At 42.7% G+C, this 23,517-nt stretch overlaps 1 protein-coding gene across 2 annotated transcripts in view; it reads left to right on the forward strand.

Moving 5' to 3' along the window:
- The first annotated feature begins 14,260 nt into the window (after window positions 1-14,260).
- C1QTNF7 (C1q and TNF related 7) overlaps window positions 14,261-23,517 on the forward strand; it is a 101,880-nt gene continuing 92,623 nt past the window's right edge. The window contains exon 1 of one of the 2 annotated variants that reach the window (XM_036921091.2): window positions 14,261-14,401. Coding sequence is in view for 1 of the 2 variants with exons in the window: in XM_036921088.2 (XP_036776983.2) it covers window positions 14,715-14,727 (13 nt within the window). In the remaining variant the exon portion in view is untranslated. The other variant, XM_036921088.2, reaches the window with a different exon arrangement.

Below are 23,517 nucleotides of genomic sequence, written 5' to 3' on the forward strand. Positions count from 1 at the left end.
ACGTTTTTTTTTCTATGTAACAAATTACCATAATCATAGTGACTGAAATATCACTCATGTATCAGCTCACAGTTCTGTAGGTCAGAAGCTGGGGTGAGGTAAGGTGGGGGGTGGTGGAGGGCAAAATGGATTTCATACTCAGAGTCTTATAAGCCTAAAATTAAGGTGTCGACCAGGCCACTCTTACCTGAGGGGTCTGAGGAAGAATCTGCCTCAAGCCCATTCAGATCGTTAGCAGATTGCTCCCTTGCAGTGGTAGGCCTGAAATCCTCGCCTCCCTGCCTCCCTCGCTGGCTGTGAGCTGGGCAGCCCACGTCCACATTCCTCTTCCTGTGACCTCCCCCAGATTCAGAGCAGCAACAGCGTATCGAATCCTTCTCACTGCTGGCATCTCTCTAACACCCTGTGTTGCTGCCCACCAGCCAGAGGAGGCCCTCTCTTTTAAGGCTTCATGTGGTCAAATGAGGCCCAGCCAGATAACCTTCTCCTCTTAAAGTCAGCTGTATCTCATAAAACCCAGTCACCAGAGTGATAGCTCATCACATTCACAGGCTCCAGGGATAAGGGTGTACAGTATGTGTTTTTTCCAACACCACCACGGAATTCTCCAATTCCCAGTGGTTCTCAAAAATTTAACTCAATTCTGATACACAGAGATAGAATCAGATCCCACAGGATAAGGGCTCAGCCTCACAGGACTGCCCCTCTAAGCTTCAGACACCAAGCTTAAGTCCAGGTTGTGAGCTGTGCTTCCGACTGACCAACCAGATATTAGAGGTTCTCAGGACCCGTCCTCTTTGTGTCCCATTTATTTGCTAGACCAGGCCACAGAACTCAGAGAAACATCTGATTTACTACATTACTTATTAGGAAAAGATACAACTCAGAAGAGGCAGATGGAAGGCGCACAGAGCTTCCATACGCTCTCCAAGTGAGGTGCACCATTCTCATGTTCATCAACCCAGAAACCCTCCAAATCCCATCCTTCTGAGTTATTCTGAGGCTTCTTTACATAGTCATGCCTGATTAAATCATTGGCCATTGGCGACTGATTCAACCTCCAGCCCCCTCGCCCCTCCCTGGAGGTTGGGTTAGGGGGCAGGAGTTTTCCAACCTTCCAGACACAGGGTTGGTTTTCCTGCCAACCAGCTTCCAAAAGTCACCACCTAAGACAAACTCAGGAATGCTTCAAAGGGACTATGACTATCAAGACAACTTGTCTCTCTCACCCTTAGGAAATTTCCAGAGTTTCGTAGCTCTGTGCTAGAAATGGGGACAAAGACCAAGTATATATACATATCTTAATGTAGAGCACAACGTCACAGGGTGGGAGGCTGGGAGGTCACCCTTGAGTCAAGTCCTCTACCCCTGAGCTACACCCCTTGCTTGGGAGGTTATCTTTGAATTCTACCTACCACACCAGTGATTCCCAAGCACAGCACTGAAGCCTGAGAAACACTAGTGTGTGCTTAGAATTATGATTCACACTGTCAGTTCTTGCGTGTATGGCACAAGAGAGTTGTTAACGCACAACTTGGTTATGAACAAAAAAACTTGGTTATGAAAATGTTCATTTTAGATTGCACTTGAACTATCTCATAATTCTTCAAAGAGCTTCTGTATGATAGTGATACTTCCCTGCTGGGAATAAAGACACGGAGATTTTCAGAGAGCCTCAGTGCCCACCCAAGCTTACATGAGGAGTGCACAAAGTCGCTGGTACTTGAAACTAAACTCCTGCTTTAAAGTTAAGCGTGATTCCTCCCCCTCTCCTGTCTCCCAAAAATACTCCCATATGTTAGGCTAGTTTTTGTAGGCTCAGGAAATCCTTCCAGAGTTATTAGAAGAGCAAAGCTTGTTTTTGCTGAGGCACAAAACACTGATAGAATGACTAATGAATTAGCTTAGTATTCAGTTAATGATTTGTTAATGTGTGACAGGCTTGTCTACTAGTGATCAAGACCCACTGTAAGCCCTGTCTTCTCTAGAGTGAGTGTCAAAACCCTTAGCAGACAGGGCACTCCAGGAGCTAACGGCTTAGGGTGATAGTGAGGGGCTCTAACCTGGTCTAGGAGGCATAGGAAATCCTCCCAGAGTGTGCAAGTTATGGGGGTCAATTCAAAGAGAAGACACCCAAACAGCATTTTTGAGGAGGGACTTTTGGATCAGGAAATCCTCTGAAATCCTTCAAACCACACCGTGGGGTTGATGTAGGCATATGGCTGAATCTGTGCATAAGGTAATGAATATTGGCCTCGGAGGAAAGTTCAAGATCTAGAACACAGGTTCTCAACCTGGTGTCAGCAGCCGTCATTGGGAATATCATATACTAGCTCTGAACCTCAGTTTTTTAATAACTTTGGTTGGCTTTTTAAAAATCTTGGCTGGTAAAAAAAAAGAACAAAACTCTACAATTCTTCTGTTGAAGGATGCTGCCTTAGAGATAGCAGTGAGGTATCAAAGTGGAGCTCATGAAAGGAGGGGGCCAAATGCCTGGAAACCGTTTCTTAGCCTCCCAGCCTTGGTGGCCCCAGGCTCTGCTCTCAGTCCACAGGACTGGCTGGATCTAAATCATTGAGTGAAAGCCAGTAAAGCGGGTGGTATCACAGGGGCCAAGAAGACACGGCCCGAAGGAACACTCTTCCTGCCCACTTTCTGCATGGTCCCACCTCAGGCCTGAAGAGCCCCTGGGTTCAGCAATGGCATGGACCTCTTCCAGCGATGGGGGCTCAAGTCCTGCTGAGAACCCTGGGCCAGATACCTGAGCGCCCACCGTCAGCACTTTCTCCTTTGACATTTTACCAGCCCAGACAGAAACCTCTTGGGGACCCATTTCTGAAGCAGAGTGAGTCATGTCATCAAGTTAAATGATGCCACCTGCATACTTTGTTTCATCTGGAAGACTTCTAAAGTCTGTTGTTTTTTAAAAAGAGTCTGAACAGCTGGCCACCAGATGCCAGTCTCCATCCCTTGAGTTTTGTTGGCAGCTTGTAGTTGGGATAATTTAATGGCCAATCCCCACTTAAATTGGCGCATAGTTACTTCCAAGCTGGACTTTTATTCTTACACAGCATGTAAATCCGGGACTATGGAAGGCTTAATGGAAAGAGGGGAAAGGTGGGTCAGGAAAATAGTCCCAAAAAGAGGGTGGCTGAAGCCAACAAGAGTTTTGAACCTTGTGCCTAGATAAGTAAACACATGAAAATAAATATGTAAAAATAAGGTCAGCTTACAGGTAGTATTCAAAAGAAGTACAAAAGCACAGTACATTTCAAACTTTCTAATATTTATCGGACACACATCTGTGATACAATGAACTAAAGACAATACAAGGTATGTTTGAACACCCATAGTCATAACTTTTGCCTTACTACGGTAACACTAAATTTTCTGCAAGCTAATGGGAAGAGTCTAAATTCTCAAGATCATTGCTGATATTATTTTTAATATTTCATTTTAAATCAATTTTATTTGGTATAATTACATATAATAAAATGCAACTCTTTTTTAAAGGCTTGATTTTTTTATTAAGCAGTTTTTTTTGTTAAGAATTCTTTTTTTTATTAAGGTATCATTGATATACACTCTTACGAAGGTTTCACATGAAAAACAAGGTGGTTACTACATTCACCCATATTATCGACTCTCTCCCCAACCCCATTGCAGTCACTGTCCATCAGTGTAGGAAGATGCCACAGAGTCACTGCTTGTCTTCTCTGTGCTACACTGTCTTTCCCATTATCCCCCCTACATCATATGTACTAATCATAATACCCCTCAATCCCCTTCTCCCTCCCTCCCCACCCCCCTTCCCCACCCCTCCCTTTTGGTAACCACTAGTCCCTTCTTGGAGTCTGTGAGTCTGCTGCTGTTTTGTTCCTTCAGTTTTGCTTTGTTGTTATACTCCACAAATGAGGGAAATCATTTGGTATTTGTCTTTCTCTGCCTGGCTTATAAAATGTAACTATTTTATGTGTCTGATTCAACGAGTTGAGGCAACCATTTGCCACCGTGACCACAGTCAAGATACAGAGCATTCCCGGGACTCCCCAAAATTTCCCTGGAACCCTTCTCTTCAGCCCCTTTGCTTTCAGCCCCACTCCCAGTGCAGGTCCAGGCAAACAATGATCTGCTTGGCCATTATAGATTAGTTTCCCTGTTCTAGAATTTCTTATAAATGGAATCATTCAGTATATTCTTTTTTGTGTCTGGCTTCTCTGGCTCAGCAGTGGTTTTAAATTCATTGTTACATATGTCAGCCCTTCTTCTCCTTCCTTTTCTTTTTTTCTTCTCTCTCTCTCTCTCTCTCTCTCCTCTCTCTCTTTTTATGCTGAGAAGTATTCCATTGTATGAATTTACCGCAATTGGTTTGTTCATCTACCTATTGATGGATATTTGGGTCATTTCCAGTTTTACAGATTAATAGTGTTCTATCATATGGATACACCTTGAATTGTTATGAATCCACTTAGAGATGGATAATTTGTTTCCATTTTGTTGGCTATCATGCAATAGGATGCTATGAATGTTTTGTATTAATTTCTTATAGATATATTATTTCATTTATCTTGTGTAAGTAAGCTAGGAATGGAATTGCTGGGTTTCATGATAAGGGGTTGATTAACTCTCTGTGAAGGTGCCAACCAGTTTGCCCTCCCACTAGCCTTGTATAATATTCTAGTTGTCAACTCTTGGCACTGTTAGTCTTTTATAGTTTAGCCATGAGAGGGGATGTGTATTGTCACCTCACTACGTTTTTGGTTTCCATGTCCCTGGTGACAAGAGCATTTAAGACACCTTTTATGTTTGGAAGAGAGAAGACCTGGACTCAAGTGCAAAGAGAGAAGTTTATCCCTAGCATTTCATTTTGACCTTTTGTGAATTGAAAGATTCGTTACAGTTACACTTCACAATCAGGTACAAGTTTATCCATGCAGGCAAAACAAAAATTGAGCCAGGGATTCTGTCCATCCTTGAAACCAAATCCAGACAAAAATGTTTTCTTGACATCCTTCCATTTCCTCTTTCATTTTGGCAATAAGCTACCATCAGAATGTAATAATTTCACTTTTCCAGAGTCTGTCTCTTTCCCGTCAGGATTCATAATATAATATCCAGTCCCAAATATTGTATCTGCTAACACTTCATGACCATTTGAAAATGGATGGAAGCACACCTACCTACTGACTCCAAACATATTTTCACAACATAACTTCTCAAGTGGTTTTGCCTTTGTTGGATTCACTTGTCAATTTGTTTTAGATGTGCAAACATAAGATAGTATGTGAGGCACCATGGATCATAGAAAATCACAAAGAAAGCTAAAGACATAACCCCAGCTTTTGAGAAACTTAACACATTCATTTGGGAGGAAAAGGCATTCACAAATAACTAGGGCATAATGCAGAAAGGGATAAGCACCCTGTGAGTGGGAGGAACGACTGCAACTCGAGTGCATTCACTGAGTGTCCCTGTAGGCAGGGCTTTGCAGAGTCAGGAACTATACATGTAAGAAAGAGTAGCCAACTGAGGAATAAATAATGCTTAATAGCTTTGCAAGCCCCCATTCATATCACCTCTGGTCAGGGAGAAGAGAAGCTGGTCTCTTCTGATGTCGAGGGTTCAAGCACAGGTTTTATGCTTTGAATTCAAACTGAGCTTTGCTACTCCCCATCTCCCAGTCCAAATCCATAAAGCCAAGGCTGAACCCACATATTTAATCAACTGTATAGACCCAAAGTCTAAAACAGAGGGAAAGAACAGGGGCCCACCTTGTGGAGAGATGACTTGCCTGTTACTACACAGAAACAGGAAATTAAAAATCACACACCTCACCTTGGCACAGGAAGTAAATGGAAGACAAAAGAAGTATTGCCCAGCCCTGAGGACACAGGCCATTCCCCGGCTTTCACAAGATCAGAAAAGAGCTCAGCCAGAAAAGCCCCAAGTTGTCAAGGCTGTGTCTCCACCCACTTGTAAACTGTGGCCAGTAAATTTCAGTCTTGGACCAGATTATGACACCTACATTTGAGCGAAACTAGACAAGAAAAGGAAGATTATGGAAAGGGAAGGTAGCGACATTATCTCTTTCTTTCTGGTGGGCTGAAGATGAGATGTGAGCAGGAATAAACACATTCTCCCTCTCCCCTCAAGTATCGTGACCTTAGAACACCTTCTTCCTACATGTGTTTTGCACAATATCTGTGCCATCATGTGCAACTCAAATAAACATTGTTGAATCAAGTGTTTCTTTGGAAAGCATGGGCCATTTTACTCCTTAGTAGATTGATTGCACCCATGGAACAGATTTTTCATGCTTTCTCCATGTCTTTTGGTAGACCCTCTCACACTGACTCTGGGCTCTAGCATGATCCTTGCTTTGGCCAATAGGTCAATAACAAACTTGTTGCAAGCAAAAAACTTGAAAAAAGACTTGCTTATTTCTATTTCTACTCTTGGACTCTTATAATTGCCTAAGGACATGTCCAGACTGTCCTTCTGGAGAATGGGATGCATGGATTGAGTCAGTTGCCCCAGCCAAACCCATTTCTAGATAAACCAATAGCCAGCAGATCACAAGACATGTGAACCAGTGCCTGACATTCTAGAACTGCCTGGCCAAGGAGAGCCAAGATCCATGCAACTGCCAATTGACCCACAGATTCATGAAGAAAAATAAATTTTTGTTGGTTCAAGTCACTTTTTTTTTAACATAAAGAGCTAAATGACATACTCTTCTTGGAGATTGCTATGGATTGAATTGTTGCCCCAGAACTCATAAGTCAAAGCCTAACCCACAGTGTGACTGCATTTAGAGATGGGACCTTTGGGAGATAAGTAAGTTAAGATGAGGCTGTGAGGGTGGGGTCCTCAGGATGGGATTAGTGCCCTATAAGAGGAGGAAGAAACACTGGAGCTCTCTCCACCTCTCCGTATGAGCACACAATGAGAAAGCTGCCACCTAAAAGCTAGGAAGGGAGCTCTCACCAGAACTTGACCATACTGGTACCCTGATCTCAGATTTGCAGCCTCCAGAATTGTGAAAAAATAAGTGTCTATTGCTTACGCCACCAGTTTATGACATTTTGTTATGGTAGCACAGATTCAGACAGATCTGGGTACCAAGAAGTAGGATGCTGCTGTTCCAAATACCTAAATGTGCAGAAGAAATTTTGGAACTGGGCAATGGGCAGAGGCTGGGAGAGTTTTGAGATACATGCAGAAAATGGACATTGAAAGCCATTCTGATAGGTCTAAGACAGAAATGAAGAACATGTTATTGGAAACTGAAGGAAAGGTAATACTTGTTAAAAATCAGCAAAGAACTTGGTTGAACCATGGGCTAGGGTTTTGTGGAAGTTAGAACTTGTGAGCAAGGAAATTGGGTATGGAACTGAGGAGATTTATGAGAAAGTGTCAGAGAAGTGGCTTGGTTCCTTGGAACTACTTATGGTGAAATGGTAAAAGAGACATTAATTGAAGAAGGAATTGCTAAGCAAAATGGAATCAGAACTTGAAGATTTAGAAAACTCTCAGACTACCATACTTGTAAAGAATGAGAATGCTTGTTCTACAGGGAACTCTAAGGGTGTAGCTGTTACAACCATTTGATAAAGATATTGTGGGTGGAACTCATGAACTTCATCAGGCATCTCAACAGAAGCCAGGAATAGAGATGGGATTATATTAGTGGAGACACTGCCTGTTTGAACTGAATGGGCCAGAAAATGTGAGAAGAAATGAAGGAAGGCTGTCAGACTTCTTGGATTTTACAGGACGGGCCCAGATTGCTGCTATTTGGCTGTAAACATGTGCTGTCTTTCAAGAAAAGGCAAGAAGGCTCCCCAAAGCAATTCAGAGATCACCAGGGCTGCCAGTCTTACCACTCCACCTTGGATTCAAAGGGTGAGACCACCTCCCAGAAGAGCCTCATGGGTGGGGTTCCCTGCTAAGCTGTGGAGGGGATGATATCCCCCCAGTGGGTCAGAGGGCAGAGCATCCAGCCAAAGGGAATCATTCTCAATACTTAAAATCTAATGCAAATCACTTCGTGCAGTTTTGGACTTTCTTGGCACCCATCACCCCTTCCTTCTCTCCTATTTCTTCCTTCTAGAATGAGAATGTGTATCCTATGTCTGCCTCACCATTGTGTTTTGGAAGCACATACTTATCTGGTTCCACAGTTTCACAGCTTGAGAGGAATTTGCCTCAGGATGAATCATACTTCGAGTCTCATCCACAGATTTATGTGATGTTTAAATTAAGATTTGAATTTCAGACTTTAGAGTTGATGCTAGAATGAGCTAACACTTTTGGAGCTGTTGGGATGGAATGTGTTCTGCATACAAGAACAACATGGATTTCAGTGGACCTGGGTCAAAGCATTATGGGTTGATCTGTGTTCCCCTAAATTCATACGTTGAAATCCTAACACTCAGTGTGATGATATTTGGAGATGAGACCTTCCGAAGATAATGAGGGTTAGAGGTCACTAGGGTAGGGTATCATTACTGCCCAATAGGAAAAGGAAGAGACAGCAGAGCGCTCTCTCCCTGCCACAGTGAGAAGGTACCTTCTACAAGACAGGAAGAGGTCTCTCACCAAACCCAGCCATGCTAGTGCTCTGATCTTGGATTTCCAGCCTCCAGAACTGTGAGAAAATGAATGTCTGCTCTTTAAGATGCTAAGTTTATGGTTTTATATTATGGCAGTCTGAGAAGACTAAGAGGGAGATTCCCATATAAAAATAATATCACCCAAACTTATTTTACTATTATGTCTCTTTCCATGGGACATTTCAGAACATGATTCCACAGACAACACTCCAGGGAAACACCGGGATAAATATGTTGTCTTAGATGAGTGCCTGAGGATGCCAGATTTTAGAGACATCATGAAAGAAAGGACAATCAAGGTTTTATGACAGAATATTTTGGGGAAGTAGAGAGAGAGTAAAAGCAATGACATGTATTCAAAATCCTGAGAACCTGACAGAATTGTAGTATTAAAGACATATTTAGGCAACTTAAGAGGAATGAGTTTGAGGGCAAATAGTTTTGTTTAAAGATATTAAACCAGGAAGTAAGATCCAGCAAGCATTCGGAAAACAAGAAGGACACTGGGGAAAAGTTGGACTGGTTCTACAGATTCTACATAGTGCATGACCAACCTATGACGGAAGATCCTGCAGAAGAAAGAGAACCGAGGGCTGAGTGGGGCACCTCAAGATGCTGTGATGTAGGTGGGTCATACAGACAGAGGCCAGGGTGGGAAAGTGATTTCTCAAGGCCCACGGCAAGAGTTGAGGCTGTAACTCTGTTGATTTCTTGTTAACCTTACCACAGTGCTCATGAGTCATTTAGCCATTAATTGGATATTGGTTCACTGAAGGGCAAGCAACCAAGTGGACGACCTAATTGAAATCATGTTGCATGAAGAACAGTTTGAAAGAGACAGAATCATTGAACTTGGAAAAAGGGAGATGAAGTTGGGTGAGAAGAGGAAGCCTGAGAGTTATCTTTGGATATTAGAAGGCTTTTCTGTGCAGGAAATGGAGCAGGAATATTCACTGTTACTCACAGAACTCTTCTTTGCCTTGTGAAGTCATGGCCCCTTTCCCTGGGGGCTGCCAAGCAGGAGGGGAGTAGTTGACTGCCAAGGCACTGCAGATGAATCACAGACAGAGACAGAGAGTGAATTAGGACACTCTTGAGCCTTCTTCCAAATCTGTGGCCCTCTGGTCTATACAGAGACCATATCCTTTTCTCCTTTTGGCTACGTGCAGTAAGTCGATCTACCATCTTAAACCGCCAAGAAAGTTAAAAGGGCTTTCATATTAGTTCACCATGACCCAAATCCTTGAAAGGTGATCCATGAAAGGTGAGCTCTTTGCAAACTCAAAGAAATAGCTCCTGCCCCTTCTGTGTCCTCACTATAATAGTGATGAGCACACAGGAGGCATCTGTCTACCGCCTGACAGTTTGGAGGAGGCTCAGTACCTCCTGAGTGGCCTCCTTGTAGTTGGGACTGGATTATTTCCTACCAGCCTCAATATGTCACTTGATCTCTAATCTCCAAACTTTAATAACATCTTCCAAGAAGAAGATGAAATTTTCCAACAAGCTTCATTTCTCCTTTGGCCTCTTCTTCAATGTCTTTGCACGTTTGGTAGTACTCAGCAAACACTTTATTATAAAATCCAGATGAAACCACCTGAGTTTTAGGATATAAATTGAAACTTGGCTGCTACATACAGGCAAAGAAGAAATAAAGTCAAGTATAAGAGCACAAAGCTTAATATATGAAAAATATTCAAACTGTATAATTACATGCAGATAGGGAACTGCATGTTTTCCAATAATAACAACCTGCTGCCTCTTGGAATCTAGAGTGCCTTTCAGAAGTAATATGTGCTCATCTCAAATGCAATGCATGCTAAGGAAAATACGTAGTAAGCATATGCTCTTCATTTGGCATGGAGAATGCATTTTAATCAGCATTTAAGAGTTCAGGAACTAGAACCAGACAATCTAGGTTCAAATCCCAGCTTTGCTACTTATGGGCTGTGTGGCCTTGAGCTAGTTGCTTAAACTCTCTGCACTTTCTGTGAAATGAAGATAATATTTGTACCTACTTCATAGGATTGTTGAAAGGATAAAATGAGTCAAACATTTACAGACACATAAAACAGTGCCTAGTACATAGTCAATGCTCAACAAATGTTTGGAATTATTGTCTCTGTTGTCTTAAATGGTAGAAAAAGATCTGACCCTTTTTTAAAGGTTGTAGAATTCCTAGTGGGAAGTGTTCAAAATGCCTGAGGTAGAAACAGAATGTATGAATAAGGGCCTTTTGTTCCTCTTTTTAGAGCAGTTCAAAGCCAAAGGAAAGATATATGACCTGAGTAGAGGACATTTTTAGAAATAGCAGCTCTCACCTAGCAATAATGAGATAGTTATCCCACTTCTGAGGAGCAGCCTGGAACAGTCAATGTCAGGATGATGGCTTTGTTCTGTACACACACTAAAACAAATATTTGGGCAAGTAGAATTTATACCAGCAAATGCTAAGAAAAGTATTTAACTTAAAACTTGGAGTTTATAACTTTTTTTACCCCCTGACTTGAAGGTTGTTTGTGAAATCTGACAGCAACCCACTGGACAATTTTCTTAATATATGCATATATTTTTAAAGATGGGGAATAAACTTCATTTTCAACATCTATTTCTGTCACTAATCTTTCAATGGTTTCAAATTTACTTAGCCCCTCAGCACAGAATTTATAAACATTAAATTTATAGAAGCATTTCCAACTGGCATTTATCTAGATTGGTTTACAAGAACAGTAAAATGGGAATTTATGGTTAGTATAAAAATAACTATCATTCGTTGAGCACTTATTATTATATCAGGCTCTGTTCTGAATTCTTTACACATATTACCTCATTTAATCTTCCAAGAATCTTTCAAGGAAGCCATCTGTAGTAATGGACACTAGCTAACTCTGACATAAACCTCAAAACTCAGTGGTGAAACACAACATAATTTTGTGTATTATTCAATAACATCTCATGTTGGTCAGACAGTTCTCCTGGGCAGCATTTTTTAAGAGGTGCCTCAGGAAAGTTCCCTCTGTTACAGAGCTCCAGCACCTCAGAGTCTACTACACAGAGGCAGCACCTCTGAATCCCTGCCACATGGACAGACGAGGTGTGGAATAGGTACGGCATGTCCTGACTACTCCAGCCCAGAAGTATCCCTACCTTCCTTCTGCTCATGCCACGTCACACAGAAATCAGTTATGTGGCCAACTGAACTACAAGGGAGGCTAGGAGATGGGGAGGAACATGTAAGCATCACTAAACACTAGAAGTATCAGTCATAGCTCACCCTTCAGTCACCAAGTATCTATTTCTTTCCCTCTTTCCAAACACAGAACACACTTTTCTGTCTCTAAAGGAAACAACCTCAAATTCCATCTGGTCCCTGCATCTAAGTCCAGGACCTCTGAGTTGTGTGGAGCTTGGATGTGAAGCTCTAAGCCTGGATGAGCCGTCTCTGCCTCCAGTGACCTATGAATTGAAAGGAACGTGACATATAAACCAAAAGGACTCTCTCTCTCTCTCTCTCTCTCTCTCTCTCTCTCTCTCTCTCTCTCTCTCTCTCTCTCTCTCTCACACACACACACACACACACACACACACACACACAAAACAGCCATTGATGCCATGTCCTGCCAGGCAGACAGAATAAAAGCCCTCTGCCTGTGGCTGGAGTTGTTTCTGGGTATGGCCCAGCTCTGCTCTCTGGGGGAACTCCGCTGTCCATTGTTCTTTATAGCCATGAGCTCTTCCTTCTGAGAGGCTCCCCTTCCCTATCTCTGGGGAGTCAGCCCTCCAGGAAGCTAACAGTTCGCCTCCTGCTAGTGGAAGAAGTTGTTTCCAGCCTTGAAAGATGTTTTAAAGTACAGGTTTATCGTTATTTTTGCAATAAAAAGTTCTAAAAAAATTGGTAGGCTTCTACAAGCCAAAAAGTGCACTCTCTCTCCAATCCCCTTTATTTCTATTTGTAATTTAGTCATTTATTTCCTGGGTTCATCTCATTCTTGAAACACCTTGTCAAATGCAGTCAGTACTAGCCAACATGCACAGCTAAGGTTTTGCCCCTTCCTCTTCTCCCAGAGCTATGAGGCTACTTGGCACATAGGGCCTTCCAAGTTGTTGCTGGTGACAGTCACCAAGTGCTTTGCCCCTGCAAAACATGGCACTCTGCCTTTCCAGCCTCTAGTGTCAGTTTCCTTGCCACATACCTCCTGACAATTAAGCCAATGCCACCAAAGTAAGGTTTTTGTTAGAGCAACAACCCATGTCCGTTACCAGCTTCCTATCCTTGGGAGAAGTAAAGCTAACAGCCATTATAAATCAGTGACTCATGAAAAAGCTTTGTTAGGTACCTGATACACAGCAAGGCACTTAATTAATATTTGTTGAATGAAGGCAGTATTATGTGTATATACACATATCAGTTGTTTTAACATATGTGTACTTAATCCTTCACAGTTAAGGAAACAAGTGCTGTAAAATATTAACTCAGCACTGAGGTAACATAATCAGAATGTGGTAGACCTGGGTCTGGGACGCTCTCTAGAGTCTCCTCATAGAAGCCAGAGCAAAAATAGACTCCACCTTTTCCCCTGCTTACATAGCAAAGAAAATCTGAAACCTGACCATTTCCCTGTAATTTTTAGATCCTTTTTTCCTTTGCCCTATTTCAATCATAGGTATTATCCCCCATCCATAGCATAATAGTTACTTTAGGTGACTCAGAAAATACAGTGAAAAATAATCTATAGTCCTTCAAATAATGAGTGAACTTTTAGTCCTTAAACTTGTTTGCATGAGTTTACATGGTAGGCATATTTAATAGATTGTGCCTGTGTCAACATTTCTATTCTCCACCAAATGGTTTATTTATTTAACAAATGTTTTCTATAGTCATTTAAGGGATTTTATTATATCATAACCATTCATTAAATCTGGCAAGGACACATTGTCCTACGTTTACTCTCTGTACAAACATTTGGACATATTAACCTTTCCTAATGGCAATATATATATGTAAACCAAATTGTCAAAACTGCTGATTGGTATGAACCTATACAAAACACTATTTATTCAGTGAGTATTTATTGAGCACGTATTGTTTATCCAGTGCTGAACAAGACCTGCTTTAAGATATGCTGTAAATATTTTTAGAATCACCTTTTTCAGCTGACCACACTATAAGCTGGCTGCAATTTGAATTCATGAATGCTCGAGTGGTGTGTGTGTGTGTGTATGTGTGTGTGTGGTGTGTGTAAGAGAGAGATTAATATCAATTAGGAAAGGTGATAGAGTAAAATTGACATCAGTGGCAGATGAAATGTCAGCTACACGGACAGACTGCAAACACAAGTATCCTTCCTAGGGTTTATGATTCACATATAGAATGAAGGTCAAAATAAGACCAATGCAAATAACATCACTTTAGGTATTTCCCCTTTTATGAAAATGTAATGTACACTAATTTTACATTTTCAAACACATAAGTTAGGGAAGAGTTGCGTGGAAATAGTTGTGTTAGCAAAAGTACTGTTTAAACACAATTTCACCAATAAGTTGGGATATACACTTTTCTAGATGCTTTCTTGTGTGAGCTAAGTGACACCCTTTGGTGTCAGGCATCCCTTGAAAAGGCAAAGCAAGTTGAAGTAACACAGTGAGCAGAGCACTAAACGAAAGAGCCGTAGAACTTGAGATACCTGAAACCTTTGCTCCCCATTTGCCTCAGTCCAGGATTTGCAGAAGACCATCACCCACTCCTACTCATTCCTAACGAGAGTATATATTAAGCTCTTTGAAATGTGAGTATTATGGGAAGGATCGCAGTTGCTTTAAATTACAGAAGTTGGCAAGTGCCTGGGAGGAGCGGGAGGTTGTTTAAACTGAGAAAGACAGTTGCAAAACTTCGTACAACAGCATGAGCTCCAAGCTTCAAACACATTCTCATGCTCAGACGGGCACTTTATTTTTCATCAAGTTATTTTTTGTACTGTTTTGAAGCCGCTTTGAATAATAAACACGTATTTCTGCTTTATATTTTTTAATGGTTTCTAAATTCATGGAACAACCAAAGCAAGAAAGTCTCCTGTTTTGGGGGAAAGTTTGATATCAGCAATGCCTAGAAAAGGTAAGCAACCATTTTCACTGCAGTTTTTCTCTTTCTTCCCTCCTGTTTGGCCTTCGTCAAAAATACTTACTGGAAGAACTTAAGACAGCTACTTGTAAAGAAATGGGGTACTTGTAGAAATGTCAACAAATGATAAATCAGAGGTTTGGAAACCTCAGCAGTGTTTTCTCCTACTTTCTTGTCTGCCGGACATGCAAACCGCTGTGAAATATCTTTGACTATGTGAAAAATGTCATGTCTCTCAGAAAATGTGTGTGGGTCTTCAAAATCTCCAGTCTGATGCGCCTGGCATTTGCTAGAGTGGTGACGAGCTAATTTATTTACCAAGATCAGAGGATCTATGTTTTCTTATCCTGTTATATGCAACTCATCTTCCGGAGCTATGATCTTTCTATTAACTCAGAGATCTTTCCCATGGAAGAGTTTAATATCATTCCTACAGTTCTCTTAAATGCAGTTACTATGACTTCTTTTAAATTTGTTTTGCAGAATATGTTTTTAAAAGTTAAATAAATCAATCGACTTTCCCCAAGAGGATGTTACAGTGAATATGTCCTGGGGCGGGAAGTGGGGGAGTTCAACTCAAAGATTGTTAATTCATGTCGCTGTTGACTGACAATACTATTTTCTGAGCAGGGTAGCTTTACCTTCTTGATTGTGCCTCAGGAATAGATAGGGAGCAGAAAGGTTAACATATTCCTTGTTTTTCTATGCATTGGTCATAGGAGACTTATCTTGTGGTTTTAGGTGGAAGGGCACATAAATGTATGATGTGTTGTTTCTATTTCCCTGAGAAATCTGTTATCAGTGTTCCCATCTTTCCAAGGCAGAATTCCAGGTGCAAAAAAACTAGATCTCTGCAGAGATCTGCAAATTCTTTCAGCAGACTGCGATTTTAGCAGAATCCCACATTCATTCCTCTACACACACGTTCTCGCAGACAGGGGTTAAGAATCCCCGTGGGTCTGACCGAGCTTGAGTGGTTTGGGACAGCTAGGCGACCCCAGTTCGCAAAACCACACGCACAGAAACACCAGCAAATATGCCCGGTAGGCCCTGATGCAAGTGTGAGAAGCCGTGCTTGGGTTGAGAAGGATTGTACCTGCCTTGCCGTACTAGCTGTTGCTCTATTTCTGGGTTTATTTACCTTCTGTGTCAAATTCTAATTATATGAAGTGGATTATAGTGGCTTCCTGTGCCTTTTGTGGTCTCCGTGAAAGGAAAGAAATTAAAGTCAGAGGAAAGACATTGTTACAGAAAAGCGGTAAGACTGCTCAGTCAGCTCGCTGCAAGGTGGTCAAGAGAAACTGCTGGCTCGTCTCTGCATGCCTGTTGTTAGCGGAGGAAGTGAGGGACCTGCCTGCTGGTGCAATTCCTTGTCCTTCTTCCAGTACCTTCTCTGCTCTCCCTGCCTCCCTCCACTTCGATGCAGCCCGGCCATAGACCATCAAGAGAGACAGAGCTGGTTTGCACACACAAGATTTTTACCATTTCCTCCTTCTCGAACTCTCGGCCATCTCCGGCCCGGGCCAGTTGGGGAAGCCCGCCCCCAGTTTGGAGGGGGTCTCCAGGTCCCCACCCCATGACCTCACTGCAGGCAGCGGGAGAGCTGCGATGGCTGGCGGTGGCACGGCGCCTGAGTGCACCCCGGGGACGGGTGCGGCCCAGAATGCGCGGTGTGGCATGACGTGACTGCTGGTGGGGAGCGTGGCCTTCCACCGCCGGCTCCCATGGCGGCTGGCGGCATTTCTGGAAGCCAGACCCACCAGGCCCCACCTCTGGGTCCTGAGAAGGCCCCAGAGAGGACAAAAACAAAGAGGCAATTAGAGCTGCTAATGAAGCCCCAAGCCAGCTGACTCATCGGAGGCGCAGCCACTGGGGGCTTTGTAATGAAACCTGGACAGCGCCCTGGAAAGGACAGGTCAGGGTTGTCCCAGAAAGGACACTGATGAGAGGCCCCATGTGACCTCAGCGCCCCTCCTTACCTCAGAGAGGCGGGAGGGAGGCAGCATCTGCGAAGGACGGCAGGAGGCGCGTGTTAACTACTGAGCTGCCAGGGGCTGCGGACCGAGCCGCGGGCACCTGAAGAGCCTGAGCCAGACTTAGCCCCGCTGACAGCTACACTGCACCCCAAGATTGTGAACCAGGACCTCCAAAGCCCCAGGACGGGGAATCAACCCCAGAGGGGCTAAGGAAGTGACACCACTGTCAGGGTCCTGGGGCTGCTCTTGAGGTTTGGGGGCAACGCGAAGGGCACGGAAGGCAGCGGGAGTCGTCACGGAGGGCGCTCGAGGGAGGCCGCTTTATTCTGCATAAAGCCTTACTTGTTATACTGCTACAGTGCTAATTCATGGTTGCATAAACATTGAAGACGCGCATGCGTGTGGCGTTCATGGCCAGGTGTCTGGCCTTCAAGGCCCCTGTCTAGCTCCTTACTCACGGGTACAACACGCTGTGTTTTCAGGTTTCTCAAGGCCAGACGTATCTGGGGTGAAGCAGCAGACAGCTGTCCTCATAGAATAGTAGGGAAAGTGGCGGGGGAGGCTTTCCTACAACCACCCTCGACTTTAATTGAGGGTCCACTCTGTGCCAGAAACTTTCCCAAGACCCTTTGCACATGGCCCTTGACAGAGACACTAAATATTAACAACAGTGGAGAAAGTATATGGGAATCACAGAGGGGCTTTGCAAATCAGCCTGCTGAAATCAAAGACAGCTTCTCATAAAGTTGCATTTGAAGTAGACCTTGGAGGAGAAGTAAAATATCACAAGAGACATACGAGAGGCAAGAGCAGCCAGCCAGAGGTCTGTGAGCAGAGGTGCAGAGGTGTGAGGACTGATTGCGGCTGCTCCTGTGAGCCAGGTCGCCTGGGGTGGGGGGGGGAGGCTCTCTTTCCCAAAGTGCATCCTAAGGAATACCAGCTTCATGGGCTATTAATAAGAGGAGAACCTAAAGTATTTCCTGGGCAGGCAAATTTGGAAATGTGGAAAGTTGCACCACAGTGGGTCAGAACTCAGGTTCCAGGGTCACAGACATTGACTCCAAATCCCATCTCTACACCTTAACTGCCCTGCTAACATGGACACATTCCAGCATCAGTTTCTTCATTGGTTAAATGAAGATGATAATTATATCCATTCTCAGAGGGGCACTTTGAGGATTAAATCAGAGAATTCATGTAAAAAGCCTAACATCCAAGGGTCTGCCATGTAAGAGCTCAATGAAGTTTAGCTATTCTTAGAACCACTAAATGCTGGTTCCTTCACTGTAGGAGTTTTCACACATTTCAGTTTCTTAATATGTCCTCTGTCTCTCTGTGAGTGGGTCATTAGAATCTAATGTTTTCGAAACTCGTTAGAACAGGAAACCATTTTTTCCCAAGGAGTATCACACAAATCATGGAATGTGGAATGCATGCTAGAAAATACTGAGGTTTTTAGTTGGCCTAGTGAGTTAAAGCCACAAGGCCTTCAAATGCATGAAGTTTTCCAAGACTTAATTGAAATTTATCAATCTCCACCAGACATTTCATGCCTTGTCTTACATATTTTGAGATTCTCTTGGGACAGAGGACAACTGAGATTCTCCTATCTAAGGAAATTGACTTTTGAAAAAAACTGTCTTTCACTTTTAGAAGGAAGAGAAAAGTAACAGCAAAGCCAATTCTTGACAGTAATTTCACACCTAAAATGCCAGCCTATACCTATGGCTGGAAGGTCTGTGAATAGAAAGCAACACAAAGGTTACAAGCTAGAATAAAACACTATTTATCAGTCAGATGGGGAAAATGAGACATGCATTCTAATACCTAAAATGCAAAATTAGGTTGACAAGGAAATCTATAAGAGTCTCAAAGTGAATGGAATTTCAGACAAAAGAGGCTACAGGTCTGGGGAATAATCATAGTAATATGTAAGAGTCCTTCACATTTACTTTGTACAAAGAACTGTGCTAAGTACTTTACAATATGACTGACCCACGTGTACTTTGAAAGCTCCAAGGTGGGTGTTGAATTGCCCATTTCACAGATGAGAAAACTGAGCCCTAGAGAAATTCAGTGACCTGCCTGAAGTCTTCCAGGCAGTAAGGGGCAGTGCAGTATCAGACTCACCTGATGCTCTGGATCCGTCCAGCCAGGGAAGACTCCTCAGAGGACATAGCATGTAATTTGACCTTGCAGGATGGGTAAGGATTGGTGGAAGGGGCATTCTAGGCAGTGAGAAGAATACTAGCAAAAGCTTGAAGGAGGACAGTGCTGGGAGCAGCAAGAAAGCCACGCTGGCAGGACAAAGTGCATGCACAGAGAGCAAAGGGAAATGAGTGCTAAAACTTGGTTGGAAAAGAAAAGGAAGAGAGAGAGAGAGAGAGAGAGAGAGAGAGAGAGAGAAGAGACTCGGTTGGAATCAGATCATAGAAAACCTTGAATGCTAAACCATATTGTTTTAATGGAGTAATCACTAAAAGTTTGAAAACAAGAAAGTAACTCCCTGGCAGTTCATTAGAACAATGATCTAAGATGATTAATCAGTGTACAGGAAGGGCAGATACTAAACCTCCAATTAGGAATTGATATTTGTCCAGGTAAGAGGTAAGAACTGCAGTTTCCCACACAACAGTTAAGGGGTGGAGATGCACGCTGGGTCCAGTTACCTAAACGTGCTAAGCCAAGGCCTTGACCATCAACCCTGCAGAATGGGAGGGCGTGGGGAATGGAAGGGACAGGAGGGGATAGCTGAGCTCTGAGGGCCTTCTCAGCTCTCAAACTCCGTGAAGATACAACTCTAAGCACGTTTATGGAATTCATTACCTATACAGTTCCCTACTCAGTCGTGTTTCCAGACTTCTCCTTTACATCAGGCAGACATGTATTTCCAAAAGAACTTTAGGTCTACAAAAGTTTTATGAGTTTATAGCTATGAAGCTTGAAGTAATAGTGGTATTGGCATGCAGTGATGAGGGTAGGGTGTATTTTAATATATTCCTTCAGAAGAAATTTCTATCCGTCATCCTGGATGTCTGCCTTGTGCAAAATTCATCTGTCTACCTTTTATGACTGAGAAGTCTTACTACAGTTCATACCACATCAGGATCTTGTCGCACTCTGAATGATAGTTACGTGTAGAATGATAGTTATCGTGTAAGTGTCTAGCTCCCAAAGAGGTGGAAAGTTACTAGAGAGTCGGAAATAATTCATCTTCAGACTCTCCAGTGCCTTCCAACTTTAGCAGGTCTGATCAATCTACAAACATAGGTCTGCAAGAAATATGACATATCTTTTTCTTTAGTTAAATTTGACTCTGACTCCAAGAGACCATGACAGCAGAAACTTCAGTTTCAGAAATTATCAGGCCCCTACCCTCATGACCTCCAGTACTTGGGAGGTGGTCTTCATTCACACCAATTACGCCTGCTCTGATAAATTGCTTGTCCCTTTGATACCTGTGGATTCTGCTTTCAAACCCTTTCTGGGAACTGGGATCAATGTCCAGGCCAGGGAGCTGGTGTCTGAGCAATCCTAGGCAGCCCTAGAAGGTCTGGCCACACAGAGTGAACATTTCCACGTCTCTCCGACCCCCCAACCCCTGCCATGCATCTCCAGGTCTGGGGAACTCTCCCATGAAAGGTCCTCATTCCCCACTCTCAGCACATACTCATGGACCTGGATTTACAGAAAAGAGAGAAAGAAATGTTATTTTCAAGAAACTTCTGCTTCTTGCTCTGCACAATCTTGAAACAAGGACACATAAGTTGGGAACAGAGAACACAAAAAATTATTCTGTCACACACCCAATATGTACTCAGTAATTGGAGGGAAATATGTGCCCCAATAACTGATGAAACGGCTCCTCTGAAGTTGCTCAACTTGCCACCAGAGGAGGTATCATTACAATCATCTTCTCAGAGCCTTGTTATTAAGCACCTACCATTAAGCCAAAACTTTACATATACTGTCTCTCTATCCCCATTCTTCAAATGAGGAGTAGTGAATAGCTTTCCTAAGGTTCCACAAGCACTAAGAGATGGAGAGGGTATTTAAACGTTTAAGTTATGCCTATCTCCAAACCCCACACCTTTTCCTCACTGCCACGTGGACCCCTGGAAAGGATTACTTATTTTCTATCTAGCAGTCCAGAGAGCTGCTCTTGTGTGGACTGTCCATTTCCATTTCTAATTAAAATTTTTTTTTAATGGAGATTGTTTTCACCATGAACATAGTGATGACTTACCTCATCTCATCATTCATCTACAAGGCAGCAGGGAGGGAGATTTAACTCCCTTTGAAAAACAAGAACAAGGTAAAATGACTTTTCCAAGGCTGCAAGCTGGAAAAGAGCTTAAACTCCAGTGTGTGCTTGTCTGTCTCTGTCTCCATGGCCAGGGGAGAGAGTTAGTCCTAATTCATGAAAGGCTAATTACAGAAAATATTAAATATTGGCAGTGTTAAGGCCTTCTCATCTACCAATACCAGAAAGCCACAGCTTGCATACTTGCCTTAAGACACGTCCTAGCAGGTGCACTCTAACATCTAAGAGCTGTCATCAAGACATCAGTTGGCGCCTTGCCAATCGCTGACATCCCCAAAGCAGCTTATTCTCTTAAAATGGTACGTGACTTGTTCCAGTTTCTTTCTTGTACCATTCATCTTTTTTAGAGAAGATGTTTCATGAAGTGATTTTTATCACATTCCACTCCAAAATTAAATTCGGCCATCAGTGGAATCTGAGTTCAGGGGTTGTTCGAATTCATCAGAATTACCAACGCATTTTATCACAGGTGTTTGTTTCAGATCCTTGGATCGTCAGCAGCTCCTCTTTTCCTTCACAGTAAAGACCATACTCCTTGGCATGGTCTTAGGGGGCCTTCGAACATCTGTCTCTTGATTACCCTCCTTGTCTACCCTCATCTCTACGGCTCTCCTCCATATTCCCATGTAGCCACATATACCAAATATCACAGACTGGGCGGCTTAAATAGCAAATTACTATCCTCACAGTTTGGGAGGCCAGAAGTCCAAGGCCCAGGGCTCAGCAGGGCGGGTTTCCTCTCAGACCTCCCTCCTTGGCTTGCACTGTTCTCACGCGGTCTTTCCTCTGTGCAGAGCACCCCTGGTATCTCCTTCTGTGTCCAAATGTCCTCTTCTTATAAGGGCCCCAGTCATATTGGATTAGAGCCCCCCATCAGTGCTTCGTTTTAACTTATTTATCCCCTTCAAGTCCTTGTCTCCAAATGCAGTCAGATTCTGAGGCACTTCAATATACAAATTCGGAGAACACAATTCACCCCAGGACAGTCCAACACCTTCACACCATGGGCTCGTCATGGTGTCTAGGGCATCCTTTTCTCTGTCACATAGGTCTAAAGAGTTGAGTCTATTCCTTTGCCTTTGTTTGAATTATGTTGAACCATATAAAACTGCTGACCTTTTAGTATAGCACAGAGAAGATAAATAATGACTCTATAGCATCCTTCTACACTGATGGACAGCGACTGCAATGGGGTGTAGGGGGGAGACTTGATAATATGGGTGAATGTAGTAACCACAGTGTTGCTCATGTGAAACCTTCATAAGATGGTATATCAATGATACCTTAATAATATATACATAAATATATATATATATATAAACATATATATATATATATATATATAAACATATATATATATAAACTGCTGACCTTCAACCATTTTCTCACCTACCCCAAAATGGTAGTTTTATATGATTCTAATGTGTTCTGGAGACTTAATGAAAACTCTCAGTTCTTGAAGACAATTTATGTTCCAAGCCCTTAAAATACCACAGAAATTGTTGATCACCCTCCTGTTTGTCCCTGAGGCTGAGATAGAATGGAATCCAAACAGATTTTAAGAATTTATGTGCACCACAGATCTCACCTTCACCTTTGGTGCCAGCAGCAGCAAAAAGCTCCCTTTCAATAAGCAGTCCCTCCCATTAAAACATGCCTAGTCTGCAGAAAGTTCTCCTTTATTATGCCAGATTAGTGCCTTTTTGGTATCTCTCAATTAGTCTTTGTTCTGTTTTTTAAAGTAGCAAGAAGTCTACCCCTTCTCTCATTTTAAATACTTGAATGTGCTACCATCTGCCTTCTACCCTCTTCTGGGTCCCCCTGCATTTACAGGAAGGACTTTCCCCTGAATGCCATGTGGTTCACTGGGTGTACCCCTCTTGAAACAGCTATCCAGACCTGAACATCAGCTTCCCGGTGATTTTACATCTAGTGCTAACTCTGTACAATTTCCTAGAATAGACAGAGGCTGCCTGCAGCCCTATATTGAGAAAGAATCCAAACCCAATCTAAGCTTAGTAGAAAGAACATAGAGCTTCATTAGTGATACCTAAAGGAGAATCAGATAGTTCCCAGAGCTACTCTAAGCACTGCTCTGGATGTTGTCTGACAGTCCAGAGTACAAAGGAATTAGAACTCACTCTGATTTAAATACGCTATTTTCCTTAATACTAAATTTTTTAATATTTTTGCTAGTAAGTCCATCTCATGAAAAGACCACCTAAGATTATTTTTTAAACCTAGTTGTAGCAGAATCTATTATCACCCATGTATGGTGCTACTATTCTTCAGAGTTAACTAAAAAGAATGAAGACTCTGGAATTAGGATCCCTTTGTGTGCCAGTTCACCCCTAAGCCTTCCTGGTTGTGCGATGTGAGCAAGTTATTGGAACACTATGAGCCTCTGTTTGCTCAGCATTGAAAGTGGGAATTCCATACGCCTAACCCACTGGACCCATTGGAAGTCTTAAATGAGATAATATA

The sequence above is a fragment of the Manis pentadactyla genome, chromosome 5 (genome assembly GCF_030020395.1).
Source record: "Manis pentadactyla isolate mManPen7 chromosome 5, mManPen7.hap1, whole genome shotgun sequence".
Taxonomy (NCBI): Eukaryota; Metazoa; Chordata; class Mammalia; order Pholidota; family Manidae; genus Manis; species Manis pentadactyla.